The sequence below is a fragment of the Athene cunicularia genome, assembly GCF_003259725.1.
Source record: "Athene cunicularia isolate RWA chromosome 7 unlocalized genomic scaffold, athCun1 chr7_part2, whole genome shotgun sequence".
NCBI classification, from domain to species: Eukaryota; Metazoa; Chordata; class Aves; order Strigiformes; family Strigidae; genus Athene; species Athene cunicularia.
In genome coordinates this window covers 4049730-4069499 of record NW_020799108.1, presented here as the reverse complement: position 1 = coordinate 4069499, position 19770 = coordinate 4049730, and the positions used below count along the sequence as shown (strand labels likewise).

Genomic DNA, 19770 nt, shown 5'->3' with positions numbered 1-19770 from the left:
ATTTGCAATTAAGCACACAGGCACATAAACAAGTTCTGTCAGGGTAACAAGTTACTACCTGTCGCGTGGCCTGTGCAGATACAGTATAAGATTCCACAAATAAGTGTGCATGATTACCCTGGAGCAAATACAAGTCTGAGGTAGCTTCTCTGAGGACTAAACTATTTCTAATGACTTGTGATTTACTTCATACAGTTACTTCCGAGCCATAAGTTTCACGTGCATGTTTATTCAGACATAGGTAACAAAGCCAGCTTACCACTTCAAAACATGTTGCAAGCTTCAGCAAAGTTCTAGCATAATTATGGAGTCGTCCAAATGGCATGAAAAACAGAGCATTCAGAACTTCCACTAGCTGGAGGTTTTCCTCATTCTTCTCAGACAGTTTCTGTAACAGCTCCTGGTGTTTACTCAAGAAGTCTCTAAATGATAGGACCATTGGGGAACAGAGGGAGGAGAGAAGAAAAAAAAAGACAGCAAGACATCAGTGATGTTTTGTAAAAATAAGCACAGAATGCCCCTTTTTCGATTATCATAAACCAATAAAAATTACAAAGACAAATGCATGCTGCTTATTAATCTATTCCCAATTTAGTTTAAGGAAGTACAGTAATACAGACATGTAGTTCTAACAGCTGCAACACAGGACTTCTACTCTCACATGTTCAGTCATTAAATTGGTTGAAGAAAGTTAAGTTGCCCCACTTGGAGAGTAACTAATTGCTTTTTTCCCCTTTAAGACTTGATTAGTAAAAGAGTCAACAAGTGAAATGACTTCCCCATTACTGTTTAGTAAGTTGCTAACACTTGATTCATACCAGACGACCTGAAAGAATCTTAACTTTGCTCCAGTGCACTTCCCTAAAAATATATCCAAACAACGTCTTCCCCACCCCTGCTGTTCAAGGCAACTGACCAGTTTTTCCCCTAACTAGAAAAGTTACATCCTACCTCAAAGAAAGGCAGGAAATCTGTTCAATCCTCAGTCTGATTTCCAAGAGGGAGAACTAATCTAGTTCAGAGAAGAAGAGGGAAATGATTCTGAAGACAATGCATTAGCACACAAACCCAGGATTTCTTCATTAAAAGGAAAACAAACCTACTTTTCCCTCTCCTTCACCATATCTGTGTGCACACATGTGCTAGCACATATGACACATCCACATTAAGACACATCCAGCTGGGAAGCATTTAAACCACAAGCTGCAACAATCAGGTGAAGCTGAGAAAGCAGGCCCCAGAGACAGCAAAACAGATCAGAGAATTGCACAGCAGGGTCCCTAAGAGTTCTACATGATCAGCAAGATGCCATTTCACACACCAAAATAGCACACCTTGTCTAGGTCTGCTAATGGTATTTCAGAACACTCTTGTTCAACAAGCCCTAAGAATAAAGTCTTCTTTAGAGAGAAGACCATATTTCTTAATTTTACATTTAACCATCTTGAAGGCTTCCATTTTTAAAGTGCTTTGAGATCCTCACAAGAAGGTCTCTCTGCAGAGAAGTGTCAAATAATAACAGATTCATAACGCTGAGCATAGCTCATCTCTTTCAGAGGATACGCTCAAAGGCCTGCCAAAAATGGAGACTTCTATGGAAGCTAGCACTTTTTGCAAGTTGGGACTACTTCTAATGCATTCATATTGCAGAATACCCATAAGAGACAGGCTGACATCGTTAACCACTGATTTAAGACAGTATCCCTTAGGGAGCAGGGGAGAGGGAAGTCATCATTATCAGCAAAAATATTCTTGACTTCCCTTTGCAAGTAACAGGACAAAACTTCTAAGACATCTCCTCCCTTAAGTTTCAGAACCTGAAAAAGTGTTATTCACATGAGACCCTGGTTGCAGCTGGAGAAGCTGTGACACCTGACAGTGACAACTGATGTGATGAATTCAGTACAATTTCAGCATCCAGAATTTTTCAGTACTAATTATAAATAAGCTTATACTTGAACTAAGATTTCTGTAAATCACCCTAAAAATCTTGACCAATGCAGAAGGATTTTCAGTGTCTCTCCACAGTGGAATTTTGTATTTAGTCTTCGGCACTGTTCCTCAGGTGCAGAAGATTCCTTGCATTAAGTACCGTGGTGTTTCAAAGAACTTCCAATCTCATCATTTACACTGCATTCAAAGTGTTCCATAACAGCTGTAACAGAATTACTCCCAGATTATAGAATTTAGGAAGGAAGGAAAGCCGGCAGCTCCTCACATGAGTTAAATACCCTCACTGCAGTAACTCCTTCATAGCACTAGTGAAAGATGCACAGTGTCATTACTTTATTTCCTGGACAAAAATACAATTTAACGGAAAAAAGCGCTTTATGATCTATAAACTTCAAATATACTGTCTCAGACCTTAAGGTACAATTCCTTCTTCACATTTAAGAACATCTACGCATGAAACAGAGTAAAGCAACCTTAAGAGACAGAGGAGATAATGTGCAGAAATGTTGTTATTTTTGCATCATTTTAAAGGGCTTCCATAAACTTAAAGGACCCCAGTGAAAGTGAATTCACATTATCTACTCTTACTGTTGTTCTGTATTTTCTTGACAGCAACATTTGAAAGAATAAAATATTAAAAATGAATAGATGATGAAAATTTAACCTCAAGACTAAGCTTTCAGAGAAATCATTACCTAAAATCTATTTAAGCTTCTTTCAAGGAATTTACAATAATTTATGCCTTTTTCCTTCTTTCTCCACTTTCAAGATAAAGCAACTGAATTCATTCAGCAGCATTTAACCTAAATTGAGAGGAAGTATCTTTTTCTTCATTTGACAGAAAAGGAATTAGCACACAAACTGACACCAACTCTCTGGATGCTCATTACTACACACATACACAATTCTTTAAACTACTGTTCTTTGATAGTTGACCAAGAACTCCAGAAAACAGTAAAGATTTGCTTACATTGCTGGCTTTGCAAGAAGCATAAATCCTCCCATTACGAGGAAGTTAGTTACTGAAGTACAATACCTAAGATAAGGAAAAAAAAGAGCTTCAGTTACAAAACAAGAACATCCCCAGAAATAGCAACTGTTATAATTTCCAACAGTTACCAATGAGATCTGTAATATGTTTTACTATACAAGTAATCTAATTGCTTGAAAATATTAAACAGTGAAACACTCAATCTTACTGGAACACTCAGTATTCACTTTCAACATGGAGAATACAACATGCATTACTATTCCACATTGCTGCTGCCATTAACACAATGCAGAGGGCTTACTTTGCAAATGAACTTTAATATTTTTTTTTGTTTCTCTCAAATTTGGGCATGTACAGAACAGACCATCTGTTTCAACAGTAAAATACTGCTACCTTCTAATTATATTCAAGATGGAAATTTCAAGATGGGAATTATCTTTTCCTGCTATTCAACATTCTACCTTTCACTTCTCCCCTACCAAAAAAGAAAAGAATTTTAAAAACCACTTTTCTCTGAGGAAAGAGGCCTCAGCTTAGCCTAATTAACAGATAATAATATGTTGCCTGATGGATCCTTGGAAGATGCTCAAGGCACTATGCCGATGAGCATGCACAGGTTCTGATGCCATACACAGAAAAATGTGTAAGACAATAGAAAGCAAAGGGGGAGAGCAGAAAACAGGCAATTAACAACAAGAACAGAAATTAGGCATTTCAGTCTTTGACAGGGAGGAAGAAGAAATTAAGAAACCCTTGTAATTTCAGTAATGAGGACCAATTCTGGAAATCCAGGTTACAAGAAACTGAAGTCAAAACACTAAGAAAGGGCAAAAATACATATTTACAGTTATAAACAACCAAGTTGATAAACAGAGAAGAAAGCTTCTTTTAGGGTGATATGGCACAAGTTTATCACTGACCCAGTAGAAGTAGTAACTGTTGTGTTTATGTTAGAAAAAAAGTACAACAAGCTGCACATTCAAAATGCTACTGCGTAACAACTGAGGTTAATGATCCTGAAATTTTATTCCCTTGAGAGATGTCTGGTAACCAAGACTATATTCAGAGAGGACATTTTTAGACTCTTCTCCCCCCCCACCCCCCAAGCCAGTATTTTTCACAAAAGCCTATAGGTATTAAGTATGATGAGACTTCTGCTGCATTTGGATGAAGTTCTCTTCAATAACTTTTGTAATTGCTGGACAAAGACAGCAAACAGCGTGACTGCATAGGCTTCCTCTCCCAAAAGCATTCAGCTCAAACATCATAAACAGGATAATTCAGACTTAATTCTGAGCACTAAAGCAGCTCTTGCTTTCGGGTTACAAGTGCAATGCTAGCTATTTAGCAGATGTCAGGACAAAAGTCGTCCTTCTGGGAAACAATTTTTAGCTAATGACTACTGAAAAGGCATTTTGTAACCACCATAAACCCCCAAAGGTAGCTTTACTTAGTAGCCTAACTATTATAGTATAACCTCTATTACATTATATTACAGGTTTCTTACTATTAAGTAACAAACATGTCACATTTACAGGTATATACACAGAAACCAAAGAAGAGTTTGTACCGAGTTTTAAATTAGCAAAACTGAAGCTGTCCAGTGTGCTCCACTGGCAAAGACTTTGAAACACAGCTCATTACAAAATGAACTAGTTTGTGTAAAACTCTCCATACATTTTAAATAGCAAGAATACCATTTGCACAACAGTTACTTATGTAGATTTCTTTAATGATCTACTTTCCCCTAACTCAGGTCTCATTGTGGTCAGTAGATTAAGCCTTCAGAGACTCAAGATGAGAGGAAATTGGATACTTGCTCAGTATAACTATCCAAAAAGAGACTGGAATGCTTCAGGATGGCCAAGCTTCTGGCTTCTTTTACTCCATGAAGAAAGCTACTTAAAGAAGCTCCATGTTGACCAATGAGATAGCACAGCTTGCTGAACCTGCTTGCCATTTCCTGCAACAACTGGATTGCATTTGCATTGCCCAAGTTATCTGTAACAGACCAGAAAGCAATTTAGCTTACCTTATGACAGAGCAGCACCCATTAATAAAGAGAATTACCACAAGGTGCTGCTTAGAAGTTTTATCACCTCATGGCCACATTGTACAGAATTGGGAATTCAACAATATTAAACTAAATACTAATTAAGTTATTTCAGGTGAAACAGTCAGGGAAGTGCAAATACTAGTAACATAATGCAAATGTCAAAATGCAGCTGTATTTCACCAGTACATCCAAACAGGGGAAGAAGAGTAAGACCTTAGCTTTGTCTTAAAAATATATAATTACTTTTCAATTTTGCATAAAGAAATTTGTTGTGGAACACAGGAGAAATAATATCAAAGAAAATATTAAAGTTCTTACCTAAACCTAAAAGAGGTCTAAGAACCTGAGATTTGATCTCACTCAGTTTGAAATAAAACCTTCTTTCAGTAGAAGCCAACTCATGCAAACTGGCAATATATCCCATTACGTTTTTGTCTACTAAGACCAAACAGTTGTCACCACCAGCTATCACATTGCTTATATACCCTATCTGAAAGATGAAAGAAAGAAAAAAAGAGCAGCTTTAATATTTTTCTTTTTACACTCCAACTTAAAATAGGGCAATGCAGAATAAAGCATATCTTAAGGAGCACTAAGTTATAATAAGCATTATTACCTACAGTGACAAACAATCCATTCAATACTGGCTTAATACATGAATGATAAAAGTAGAAGAAATATTTATAGTCAATACTGTTCATTTTCCTGGTATTGACAAGGCCTAAAGATAATAAATAGACCATGTTTTATGGTGACTCATGCATGCATGCCATGTTTAAGAGACAGTGACCTTAAGTTCAGTCACTTTTAGAACTGCAATACACTTCATGCTGTATCACTGATGTTGATATTAAATAGTATAATTACATCTGCTCTTTATCCTATTAATTAGCAGGGGAGAATAATAAGGCTTTAATATTATGACTGTGCTTGCTCTGAACTAGTCCTTTCTGTCCCTGAAATGTCAGCTAGACTAATACTAATAACTACACTAACACCACAAGTGGTACTCGGTTTCCACAGTAGTTGGAAGCAAAATTCTTCTCAAAGGTCAGCACAAGTGCCACTGACACACTGCAGCTCCTCACTAGTTCTGGTTCACATGCAATATCATATAGTAATGCAAGTTTGAGCTCTACTTTTATTTCCTTTGTTGTTAGAGGATTCCTTAGAAACACTGAGCTAGAATTGTTCAACAAGCAACCCACAGGCCAAGTCTGACATGATCAAGCCTACAAGTCACCCTACAAGAGAAGGGAATGGCTAGCAACAATCTTACAGAAGGAACACAGGTGTGTGTCTGCACACATACATGTGTGTACATGCATGCACGCAAATGCACATGGACCCAGTGTCTAAATCCCTATCCCTTCTCAAAGACCCTCTCCAACTGTAATTCTGCTCAGTCAATGGAAGAAGCACCAAGACCCAGAATAGCCAAGACAAAGAGCTGCTCTCTACCCTTGCCACCTTCTTTTTGTTACCTTAAACTCAGGTTTCTCTGAAATTATACAAACAACTTGGAAAAGGACATGCAGTCAGAGTACACCCTCCCCTACCTCATGTCAACTTCAAGGCAGACATGAGATTCAGCTTGATGAGGAAAATTGCATAGGGGCAACTCCTTTCTCTCATAAACATGCAAATGCATATTTTGGTGCCTTTGCTCAGTTCCCCCTTTACACCCATGAAAAAGGGCGGGGAAGGGAAGGAGATGGTGCAGAACTCAGGAGAACCTTCTGCCCACTCACAAAGATGATGGATAGGAAGCAGAAAGGAATAGAGCAGGCAGTGCCCTCAATCACTTGAGAAACAACAGGAAAATGAAGAGCAATAGCAACAAAGAATAAACCCATGAAGACCGGTGAAAGCAGAGCACAATGTAAGGGTGCACTGCTGCAGCATGCACACACAGAAGGAAATGGATTAGACACACTGGAAACACATTCTTGTCCTTCCAACAGAAGGAAAGGCAAAGACAAGGACAGGAAAGAGAACAATACTTATTAGGCCTCCTCTCTGCCCTCCATAAACTATGATCTTGATTTGACTGCTAGGAACCAGATACTTGACATCCTTAAAGCTAGTTGAACAACCAGCACTGTGCTATTTCCAAAAAGCATCAGTATGATTTGCCCTAACTTAAAGGAAATACCACTCACCTTACTACACGATAGTAATAAAACTGGAGTCTTAGTACAGCTATTTTCATACAAATTATTTTCTGTTGTTGTATCTTGGCCACTGTAATATAATCCAGGTTGGAAGTCTTCCTCATCTGCTAAGAAGAGGGAATAATCTAGTCCTGCTGCTGTACTCCAAACACCATCACCACACACCTGAAATTCACAAGAAAAAGACATTAGAAATCATCACCTGAAGCTAGGAGGAGAGTACTTCACTCTTCTAGCCATACATGCATGTAATATATTTGCCAAAAAAAGTACTGGAATAACTGGTTATTTTTAAACTTCAGCATATCAAATACACTTCTTGCATTAATACTGAAAATTATCCTTCTTTCCAGTCTGCTTTCTAATGGCTGACTTTTTGCCTTTAAATTATAAATCAGTTTTATTTTTAAATGGGCATCAGGTAAGTTTGATTAAAGTTGGGACCCTATTCTCCCCTCTACATCTAACTGGTTAATCCATACATTTGGGAGACAGTTAACATGCTGTACATTAATTTGTAGAAGCCCTAAGCAGGAAGAGTCTGCAGCTAGTTTTCCACCAAAATAAGCACCAGGAAACATCTGAAAGGGTCTGGTCTAACCCTATCATCATTATTTGGCTATTCACTTGATGTAATTAGAAGTTAAAAACAAACAGAAAACTCACTGCCAAGACAGCTCTGGAAGTAAATAAGCGAACAAATACAGTCATGGTCTAGCAAAGCTAAAAAACACTAGAAGCAGTTGTTTAGAATAAAGACAAAGTATGTTCCAAAGCGTTTAAGTTTCAGTATTGCAACATCAATATCAGAGAAACTAAATACAAGATAGAAGTGAAATTTGATAAGAAGATATAACCAGTCACATTTCTCAGTTTTAGAACTTCGAAGCGGTCAAAAAGCAGTGAAAGTCTGTGTAAGAACTTCTTGGGCAGACTTTCACAAGTTCATCCAAGGATCGTATTCACAGCATAAGCCAAAGAAATCAAGAGCTCTATTACTATATAGCACAAAGACCCATAAACAAGGTAAGTTTTTAGAAACTACTTGGCACTCACTTGTATAAGAAGAGGCCCTAAAAAAAGAAAAATAAAGAAAACAAAGTACCTTTGCAAGACGAGGGACTGTTGTTGGGGAGTTCAAGTGACCAAGTTGGCCAGAGATATTACTGCCCCATGTATACACCTGTAAGAAACAAAGCTAAACATCAGAACACAAGTTTATATACATGGGACACATACTGAACCGTAGTGGTCAAGTGTGCAAACACACACAAGTCAAGGGTATAAGATTCGTGAACCAAGAAGCACTTCCCTAATTTCCACTGCCTTTCTATATGCCCAAATTCTCTTCTCAGATTCAGAAATGGAATGTACCAAATCAAGTCATGGCAACCTTCAAACGTAACGTTGATGATACATGCATAACTTCAACAGAAATAAAATTATAAAGACTTCCACACTGCTTCCAAGTTGCCCCCCAAACAGGAACAAAAGTTTAGAAGCAAAAGAAACAAAAACCTAGAAAACACCAAACATGACAATTATGTGATAGATAAATAATAAATTTTAACAATCACTTGTACCTGGGATTTGGCAGTGAGTGCTAAGGAATGATGGCCACCAGCAGAGAGGTGAATCACTTCTTTACCATCTAGGCTTTTCACACATAGTGGCTGAAGCCTGTAAATCCCCAGAACCCATAAAGGGGTGGGGGGGTGAGGCAAGGAAGAAGAAAAATGTGTTATCAGAGTTATTCTTACCACAAAAATAAATCCCAAGGTGCTTTGGTTTTTTTCCCCAAATTAGAGAAAACAAACATACAAGTCTTTTGGCAATAAATCAGCTTAGTCAAAAAGGTCAGGAAACACAGAAGTTGATGAGAAACCTCACCCAAATTTGGACAAAGTCAAAATATCACCAAAACTCCTAGTGATTACAACGGGAAAAGTCATAGGTGATTGACACTCAGTAACAATACAGCATAACACGTGTTACTTGGAGGAACTTAGGTCACACCACTTGAAAGAACAAGATGACAAAGCAAGGCAGCTGACCAAATCTGAGAATTTGATAAAAGTTGAACACAAAATTTGCTAGTGACCTACTGAATGAAAAAAATAATTCAAAGAAATCTCACCTCGGCAGAACATCGCCATGCCCTAGCTGTCCTTCCTTCCCCTTTCCCCAGCTCCATACCTCTGTTCTTAGAGAGGGTAAAAGAGCATCAGCTTCACCACTGTAGGTTGGAGTCAGAGCTACAGTCCTCATTTTTGCTCGCCCTACCTTCCGTAGGAGCCTAGGAGAAACTGAAAACAGATGGAGACAGGAGAAACACTCATCATTTTCAATAAACATATCACTCAGACTGTGGGTTACACAGTCACAGTACCATTCGAGATAACTGATCAAGACTTCTAAAAGAGGTCTTAAGATTGCAAGCAAAGGCTGACACATAAGAAGATGGGTTACTGATACACAGAAGTAACACATGTGCTAAAAGTACACTGATCTCAACTAATTTCTACCAGCTACTAAAGGATAACAGGTATATGAGAACTATGTAGTTATACTGACACAAACGAACCAAAAAACCCTATACATTTAAAAAAGTATGTTTTAGAAGAAAATATATCCTCATAGTGAACGTTTCAATACTTCCTAATCAGATCCAAGATCAATATAGAACTAAACCATGTACCCATTCAGAGCAATTAACAACACTAAAATATATGAGAGAAAAAGTTAATTACCTTTGAACTTTGGCAGTGGGAACTGGAGTATTTCTAGGTCCCTGGCTCAAAAACAGCTCAGTGCAGTAGAGACTGCAAACCACACAGATTTTTATCTGCTATGCAACCTATATCAAAGGTAGTTTGCTGTCATTTTGCCATATGATGCCCAGACTACCACAATGTGCCTGCTTTACCTTACTTTACCAAAAGAACATTCCTAAACCCACTATGCTTTTGGTTTTCTTAGTATGCAGTATCTGCTAGTCTTCACACTCTCCACTGCTTTCCTTAAGATACAGTTTATAGTTCATAAAGACTTTTAGTAGTTGATTAGATTTGTGTTCAAACATGTTTTATTTTCAGTTATAAACCTCCACATTACTATAACTTTTCCAGCTGTTTTTTTTCCCAAAATGTCTTGTTACCTTGTGACAACAAGCCAGGCAGAGAAAGTCTTCGACTCCCTCCTTCAGATTCTTCCTCTCTAATATCTACTAAGCTGGAACTCTTCTTCCCCTGCATGGATTCCAGTCTGACCTGCTCTTCTCGACTGTCTTTCAGACCTTCAGGCCCTGGGGAACCACTGCCAGATTGAGATCCTGGTTCACTTGAAGGTGTGCCATAGAAGTTCATTACTTTCTTCAGAGACAATGCTCCAGCTTCGTATGTAGCAGCTACTCTCACACCAACTGCTGACGCACAAGAAGCCACTAAGCTGTTCAAAGCAGATGTGCTGGTACCTGGAGGGCCAGGGATACAAGCACCAAGTTGTTCTTCTTGAGAAGGCTAAAACCAGTAAAAAAAATTGAAGACTATCATACCAGACAGCACATAACAGTAGGATGACAATATACACATTTACTATTCAAACTATGTGCTATACTGAACAAGACATTATGAGGAAGATTTTTATACCTAGGTATAGATCTGTTACTCAGAATTACTTTTTTTAAGGTAGGACCAAGCACTATTTCTGCATGGACTGGGTTGCACTTGCCCTGTAGCTCATCCATAAAAGCCTGTGGGCCTGTTTTTGGATGTTTGTTTGTTTGGTTTTTTTTTTTAATAGAAAAAAAGGATCTTTGCAAACAAATAAAAGAGGGATTTAATTTTAGGCTTACTATTACCTTATTTGGCACCTATTAAAGTGCATCAGTGAGCATGTTCTATTTACAGAGAGATAAGTTCTCTCTTTCATATGTTAAAACAGGTATTCATGGATTCATTCTGCAAAGTCTACCTTAAGACCAGTCTGGGCTACATGTCCCCTTAGGCTACTGTTGTATCCATATAAAGCTTAGTTAATAATCAAGTCACACAAGGGACAAACTGACTGAAGGCAATTGTTAGTGCCAGCACATGATTATTATAATAGCAATGAATCTACCCACCAAATGAGAAATAATGCACAAGATGATATTTGCCAAATAGTTTGAATGTCAAAGAAAGCAAAATCCTATTTCCCCACCTAATACATGGTGGGAAATAATATTATTATAAATATTACAGCTTGTTTTATTCTGCCAGAAGGAAAACAACCTTTGACTTCTTTTTAAAAAAAAGGCATGACTAGCAATACAGAAAAGCAAACTCGAATTGTGTAGGAAAGCAAAGAGAAACAAAGGATCTTACTAAGGCTGAAACATTACTTTAGTCCTTATGTCTGGTCTTCACATGTATGCTTTATTGTGTTATGGTTCAGTGAATTAATTCCAGGCTTGTTTATTCCTGGAACTGTGCGAGGGAAACAGTACTCTGGAAATATTCCAGGACAAGGAGTTGAGAAAGGGAGCATGAAGCTACGTGCTTCAGTAATTTCCTAACAGCAGGAGTTCTTGTAGGAATCTAAGGGGCCCGCAACTGCCAGAAAGCATTTGTATTAGCAAAAAAGCAGAAGGATGGACAACTGTGTTCACACAATATTTATTTCTCTGAAATAAGTTTCCCTCAGAATAGGAAAACACAACTTGCTGAATCACCAAGTTACAGAACAGTTGGACTTGGTTTTAGTACTAATTTTTTTTTTTTTTTTAGTCAGAGGTGATAACAAAAATCAGCTATTAAGCACTGTGAAATTTATTTCCCACAACCACTGTGAAAAATTTCTTACTGTAACTATAATAAAAATTAAGATATCGATGTCTACACAACACTTGAAATAACAAAATAAATTTTCAGAATTCTGCTATGCATTTTGTATATTAGGCCACAGAGTGACAGTTTTCCTTACAGATGTTACCTTTACCATAAACCATCCAGGCAGGACAGTACTTACATAGGGAATGACAGACTGCACTGCAACATTTTTGGATTAGTTTTCTAGTAGCTTTTGGGTTGATCTTCTACCCCCCACTCCAAGACTTTTTTCAAAAGAGTGTAAAACATAGTATTTTGGCAGAGAGATGAGAACACCTCTTGAACCTTCGAAACAAGCATTTTCTGATGCTTACTAAGAAATTACTTTACTGTTCTGCTATAGCATCAAAACAGTGTTGTTGAACTATTTCCCACATCACACAGTAGTAATTGTGCACCTTCCATCCCTGTTCGTAAGTTTATGCCACTCCTACATGACGAACATTAAAATGTTGGCCAAAAGGCTTCTAACATTAACCTTACAATCTTTACTTGCAATCTAGAATCTTTAACTGATTGAGAAATTAGACAGATTTGTGAGGCATCTGTTCCACACTTACCATCCCACACAAATGGGAAATCCACATGTTATAAAACAGCTAAAGGGGAAACTGGCTTACATGGTCTGGTACTGTGGACCACAAAGAGGAGAGACTACTGCACTGTCAAGGCTGCTCACATTAAAGGCTTACAATTGAACAAGGATAGAGGACAAAAAAAATCTTCCACTTAAAAGTTGAGAACCATCACAGAGAAGAAACATTTTGAAGCTATGGAAACACCACAGCTATATTAAACTAGCAGAATTTGACATTTGTAAAAGAGTAACATTGTCACATATAAAAGTGGAGTTGTAACAAATTAAGACCTAGTTACTAGGTACCAACCTGATCAGATTCTGTGCAGATGTTTTTCTCCACATTCTCATGTAATGACTGATCTGATAAACTGATTAAATACTCTTTCACTTCTTTTTTGTCTGGGAACAGAATATTTCCAGGACTAGAAATTCCACTGTCTTCCTGCCCATCGCTGCTGGCAAGCACACTTGCTCCATCAGATTCCAAAGCAACAAGCATGTGTTCTTCCACAAGCGGTTTCTGACAATCTTCACTGTGGCTACCTGTTACACTTTTTCCTTCTAGAGTCTCCAATGAGGGACCGAAGATGTGGTTCTCTGGTTGGTTATCGGACAGTGCTACACCCAGTGGGCAACAGTGACTATCTGAAATGATTACATGATCTTCCTTGTCCGTCATGGTAATGAGAAGTTGACTGCAATGATTGCACCTCTCTGGGATAGGCTTCATTTCCTGCACAGGGAGACACTGTACCAGAGCCAGGCTGTGGTAGGCTCCACAAGCAATCTGGAGCACAATGCGTCCTGCCAGGTGCTCTACCTTCTGTGGCTTTGTCACTGGGAAAGTTGTTGTTATGAGACCAAGCTGGCAGCCACTCCCCCAAGCCCATATCTCTCTGCTTAGTGATAGTGCCAGCGTGTGTTCCTCTCCACATGCTAGCTGCAAAATCCTTACTGATAACAGAGGACTGGTTTCAGAATCAGAAATACTGATTGGTTGTGGCTCTGGCACACACAGCTGATTGGCAACTGCACACTGGCCAGCAGAATTGTTCCCCCACATGTACACCACACCACTTTCTGTCACAGCTCCATTATGGAAGCTGCCCGCTGCCACTGTAATAACATGATGCCCAAGCAAAGTATTTTCTAAGACAGGACTATTAGCACATGACTCCTCCAGTCCTGATCTCCAGGGCAGTCTTCCAAAACTGTAGACCTCTCCACCTGGGAGAAAAAAACAACACAGCATGAATCTAATGAAGTTAAAACAATACAAACATTTGAAGAAAGAGTCAGTTAAACAGGTATCAAATTTTATCTTATTCCAGGCTCAGCAAAACCATGGCTATTGATACTTGAAGACTGCTGGTTGCTCTGCTATTGCTGCTGTTTAGTTCTATACCTCATGTTAACATTACCCTGTGCATGCATGTACTGTTCAACTAAGTAATGCTTTTCTGCTAAAAAATCTACTCATGTGTATTTATTGGTCCTTTCTATTTTAAGAACACACAACATACTAAGGACATACAACCATGCTTGAAGAACACAACAAAGTACAGAGTTCATCTTTCCATACGGATATCTAGCATCACCAGACTGTACTATTTGCCACCCTACAGTAAAATAGGATTGCCCTATCAGGTGGCAAGGGGTGTGTGTGTGGTGGATAAATGTATCTTGCTACTGGTTTGATACTGTACCACAGCCACTCCAAAACTCCATCACCTTTACCTGCAAAGATTGTAGCAATGCCAGTTCCAAGTTACTTTGCTAATTCTAAAGAAGAGAAGAAATCTATTTTTAAAATAAACTGTTGTTTTCAGTGATAGAAAAATAGTAAATCATAGCCACGAACAACATCCTTCATGAGGCAAGAACACACACACAAAAAGTCCTTTTAATTATGAAAGCAACATGTTCTAAAAAATCCACTAGAGCTCCAGAACAACTTCCTTAGAGGAGAGGTGCTCATAGCAGGCTCACCAATAACCTGGACTCTTTCCTTCAAAAACATCAGAGAAAAATCAATGAAGCAACTTCCAGTTTAGTCTTACAACTGTACACTCTCTGATCAGTACAAGCTATGCAAACACATAAAGGGTCTGGCTTTTAGAAACACTTTGATTCATAATGCCAAACTGCTCACAAACCGAGACTCACTCTAATGCATCTACTAGCTACACACTTTTCCAGAGACACACAGAAAACAAAGCTCTTACACCTCTTGCTATAATGTCTTTTTTGAATGAAAGACATCACAAGAAATGTCATTTTGAGTTAACATGGCTGAGATTATATTACCATCTTTAAACAGCAAATCCAGAGCCATTGTTAAAAGAAAAAAAGTATGAAAGAAGACTGCATATAATTTCTATTCCAACACAGTTTTAAGTAACTTATAACTAAGAAGGAAATACTGGCAATGTTTAAGTGTTTAACAGTTGTGTATAATACAGAATGAAAAAAATCTAAAAGAAGAAAACTTGACAATAAGTTTGTTATCACCACAAATCTCTGCAATTAAGATGTTTATTACCTTCTGTTAGAAGTAGCCCATGATGTATTCCAAGGGCTGCCTGCAACACAGTCTTCCCACTCAGGCCTGGAAGCCTTTCTGGAGTTACAGAGCAGGAACCAGCCTTCCAGACATAGACCAGGCCTCTCTCTTTGGCTCCTTCTGCCTCTTCTGAGCTACAAAGACAGAGGAAATACAAAATCAACTTGAAGCTTTCTGTGGTTCAGAAATGCATAGTTTACTTTTCACATACGTAGGAAAGGCTTAGTAATTCAGGCATTTGTTTTCATTTCAGCAAGTCTACATATTTAATTTACAATTTGGTAATCTTAATTTAAATGAAAACCAAGAATCTTCTACTTGAAATCATTAGCTTGCTTTATTTGTACCTGAAAAGCAGCTGATGTTGTCACTAGTAAACTTAAAGATACATTTATTCACAACTTACATAGTCTTTATATGATATATTGTATTTGTAGCTTACAGCAAGGAGATCATTGAATCAGTTCTACCCACATGTAAACAACTCTGTTCCTACCTAAACAGTGAGATTTATAATGTTAACTCTTTCTATGTTATAAAGCAGAAGGAACATTTCTGGTTTATTCAGTTTTATTGATATTTTGTATTATTCAGCTTTTAGAATCAAAATGCAGGAAAAAACATGATCATAAGGCTGTTTTATCAGTTACAAAGAACAGTAAGTGTGTTGGAAATACTCATAAAGGTCTCAACATTCACTGTAAAAGTAATTAAGCAAAAGATGCATTGTGTGCAGATTTTACTGGGAACTGATTGCTACCATTCAGTGTCTTCAAAACATTACCCCTATAAATGCTCATCCTTTATATACTTCCATTTCTACTTTAGAGAAAAATGTTTTGGTTGGGGGGTTTTCCCTCTTAATTCTTAATGAGTTTCCCAGATTCAAATGAGCCAGTCATTCAAACCAACTGAACCAAGAAAAAAATATAAGTCCTGAAAAACAATGGAAGTATCTGGGCTTGCAGGAGTGACTGGAACTATCCAAAGCTGGTTTTACACTTCAACACATGTTGGTTTGAAAGCTCAGTCAGCAACTTCTCCCATCCAGCAGAAAGAAATTCTTCAGAACTTTGACAACAAGCACTCAGTTTTGGAAGTTTATGGAATCACTTGATTTAAACAAACACAAAAAGTAATTTTAAACATCGGTACAGGCTGACAGCATTTCAAGTTAAATTAAGAGTTTTCTTTAAATTTATTTAAAACTTTATATGGGATAGACTGTTATCCACCCTGCAGGAAAAAGTAGGTTTAGCTCCTTATTTGCCATGTCAACTCATTTACTCCCCACATAAATCAGTTCTTGCAGCTTTGCATGAACTTGTTAAGTTAAATATATAAGGCAGCAAGAAAAGCTTCAACAGAATGGCAATCTTTGTCTAGAAGAGAGGGCACCAAAAAATCAAATGTATTCCAAAACTGAAGCACACCCAGAAAAAGCTAGTCTGATAGGTCACGTTGCGGACAGCTTACGCAAGTAGCACATTCCGAAGCCATAAGGCCCTATTCGTGCATACTACTGATTTTTTTTAAACTAAAAATTTTGCTAACTGTGGTGCACAGGATGAACAATACCTTTCCACAATCTGCCTCTGAAACATTCAAGATGAGAATAACTAAGAGATGGAATTATCTCTTAGCTCCTGTGCCCATCTCCAATCTTCTTTTTCCACATAACAGAAAAAATAAAGAAAATGCGTCAGTCAAGAACTCTTAAAATTCAGGTATGTAATTTAATCCAAGCAACACATGTAGTATTAAAATGCAGATTATATCCTGCATTTTGAATTCACAGGACTTGTGTTTAGAGTAGAAGTAAAATAAAAAGCAAACAATCAAGTAATATATATGCCAGGAAAAAAAAAGGTTAGAAAAATACATCATCATAGTTAGTACATTTACTTAAAACCAAAATACAAATTTTACTCAAAGCACACCAAAGAACACAGCATGATAATATAGAGTTTTCATCAACATACCCCGCATTAAATTCAGTCCAAAGGCTGATATTTGGGCTTTTATCCATTTGATAAGTCTTCAGAGAACAGTATAAGACAAATCTAGACATTCACATACAAGGATATAGTACAAGACACTAATTTTCCATCCCCAAACCATCTGACCTCTGTCAGTATCTCCGCATAAGAAACAAGAGCAAAAGAATAGTCTACTTCAGGGCTATTGATCCAGACTCAAAATTCACAGGTGTAGGTAACAGTTATGATTTACTGGTCACCAGACACTGTTACTTTCAAGTTTCTAGCCTATCCCTCCACAAGTTACAACAATCAAATTAAAAAAGAAGTTGCTGTTGCAATAAGTTGAGTGTTCCAGACATAACTGAAACTAAAGCCAAGTTACTCCTCTTCTTCCCTTTAGCAAAAGTTACATAAAGAGTACGCTGACATCACTTAATTTTACAGGATGATCATAAACTGGCATATTTCAGGGAGCCTCTGTGACTTCACCTAGCTGCTCATTCTCACCTTCTTTCCTGTGAGTCCATCTGTCAGTGGCAGCACTCCATCACCACCAAATCATTCCTCTTTCAAAAGGAACAATATAATTTCCACAAACTGTAAAACATAAAAACGAGCTATTTAATCGCAAATAATTTTTAACCTAAAAAACCCCAAACCAAGAAGCAAAGATCCCATGTTAAATGAGTAAGGACTTCCACAACACTAGGATAGTTGAGGTATTTAGTTCACTCACACTGAGTTGGTAGACAAAAGTTAAACAGCCAGACTTGTCCTACCTACCCATATCACAAGAGGTCTATTGTAAGGACAGACTGAACAAAACCTAGTTCAAAGGCAGAAATTAACATCAACCTCTATATAATTCTCAATATACCACTCAAACATCAAATTTATCCATTTTCAGTCTAGTCTAAGACAGAATTCTATGATCAAGCTAAATTTATAAGGTAAACAGATTTGTATGAGCAGAAAATGGTTGAGTTAAACTCATAACTGTATTCCTGAGCCAAAAAGTACAGTTCTATTAAAGCCTGTTCAGAAATGCAGAAAGCCAATTATGAGTTCACATTTCTTTAAACAAACTGGTAACTGAGTACCTGCGAAGATGTAAGGCCATGGGAGATGAGAAAAAAGTGGCTGCTCTATTTTATCCTTTCAGATTTTGAATTTTGCAAGTTCACCCTCACACCTTTCCGTCTTCACGAAGATACCTTCGTATTACTTTTCTTGTAATAAAATAAAGCTACAGTTAATCTTTGCTTCTTACAATCTATCTTTTTAATTGAAAGGATTGTAATTTTCCTTGATCTACTGCCTTACTAAATTGAGTATTAAAAAATTTAGTTACATTAATGCATGTGTGTAATCATATTTATTCAAACAAAATAAGTTTAATGCATAAATTCTTTACACTTTTTGTTTTATTATAGTTGCTGTCTGATATCCACTGTAACAAGACCAGAAAATAAATTACTTAATATAACAGTCTTTTAAGACAACACATCTCCAAGAAAAGATCCAGACTGAGCAGTCTGAAGGTCTTACGTACAGAAAATAGAAATAAAAATATGGCTAGTCTCTTGATTACAAGAGACAATATATGCAAATGCAAACCTGTAACTTGCATACAGAAGTTTCAGTCCACACTTCAAAACAGTAATTCATGAACTTGACAAATAATTAAAATAACTAACACAAACTGCAACACTTTCAATAGACTCCTCTAAAAATTAAGTACCAAGCAGACCTTTTTAGACAGAATCAGCAGCACATCATACCAAACATTTCCAGTTTTCCAAATACAGGACAGTAAAAATAGTGATTTGGGCTTCAGGGTTGGCAAAGTTAAAGCCAAGTTACTTCTTCCCTTTAGCAAAAGTTACATAAAGAGTACGCTGACATCACTTAATTTTACAGGATGATCATAAACTAGCATATTTCAGGGAGTCTCTGTGACTTCACCTAGCTGCTCATTCTCACCTTCTTTCCTGTGAGTCCATCTGTCAGTGGCAGCACTCCATCACCACCAAATCATTCCTCTTTCAAATGGAACAATATAATAAGCCACAAAAATATTAAATCAAATATGGTAGAATAGTATTGTGATAAGACATATGCACCTTGCTCAAGAAAAAAAATCAGAGCATACTTTCTTGGAACAAAAAGCCACCAGAAAGGTACTGCTTTCAAGACACTTCTGTCTTTCCTTCCTCAACTAAAAAAAGAAAAAAAACACACCAGAAAAAACCCACCCACAACTGTAAAAGTTAACTTTTAAAATAGTAACAGAGGGAGTCTCACAAATAAAAGGAAACTGGCACGCAATACTTTAGAAACAGAGGCGTTGATGAAACATGAAAGGAAAATCGAAGAGCATTTTTGGACCTTCTAACTTTGCAATGTGTTCTTACTCAGAGTTAAGTACATCTGAGGTTTTCTCTAGCCTACTCAAAACCACCTAACCCTACAATTAATTTTCTTGAAAATGCTGGCACTTCTCCCCTGTGAAGAACTCTAGCTTCACATATAAATATCCAATGGATCAATGAATCAGATGAAGAGATGGGAGCTTTGATAAGAGTCATCAAAGTATCAACTGT

The 19770-nt window shown here is 37.4% G+C and overlaps 1 protein-coding gene across 3 annotated transcripts in view; it reads right to left on the bottom strand.

Moving 5' to 3' along the window:
* ALS2 (ALS2, alsin Rho guanine nucleotide exchange factor) overlaps positions 1–19329 on the bottom strand; it is a 41176-nt gene extending 21847 nt beyond the window's left edge. The window contains exons 1-13 of one of the 3 annotated variants that reach the window (XM_026853239.1): positions 19151–19329; positions 17675–17764; positions 15165–15319; positions 12930–13849; positions 10332–10692; positions 9312–9480; positions 8758–8854; positions 8280–8357; positions 7163–7339; positions 5319–5490; positions 4765–4945; positions 2924–2989; positions 260–422 (exon numbers count right to left, since the gene is read on the bottom strand). In XM_026853239.1, the coding sequence (XP_026709040.1) occupies positions 260–422; positions 2924–2989; positions 4765–4945; positions 5319–5490; positions 7163–7339; positions 8280–8357; positions 8758–8854; positions 9312–9480; positions 10332–10692; positions 12930–13849; positions 15165–15319; positions 17675–17694 (2559 nt within the window). In that variant the 5' untranslated portion in view covers positions 17695–17764; positions 19151–19329. Of the gene's footprint in view, positions 1–259; positions 423–2923; positions 2990–4764; positions 4946–5318; positions 5491–7162; positions 7340–8279; positions 8358–8757; positions 8855–9311; positions 9481–10331; positions 10693–12929; positions 13850–15164; positions 15320–17674; positions 17765–18267; positions 18441–19150 lie in introns of those variants that run through there. The other 2 variants (XM_026853240.1, XM_026853242.1) reach the window with 2 other exon arrangements.
* Positions 19330–19770: the final 441 nt, after the last annotated feature.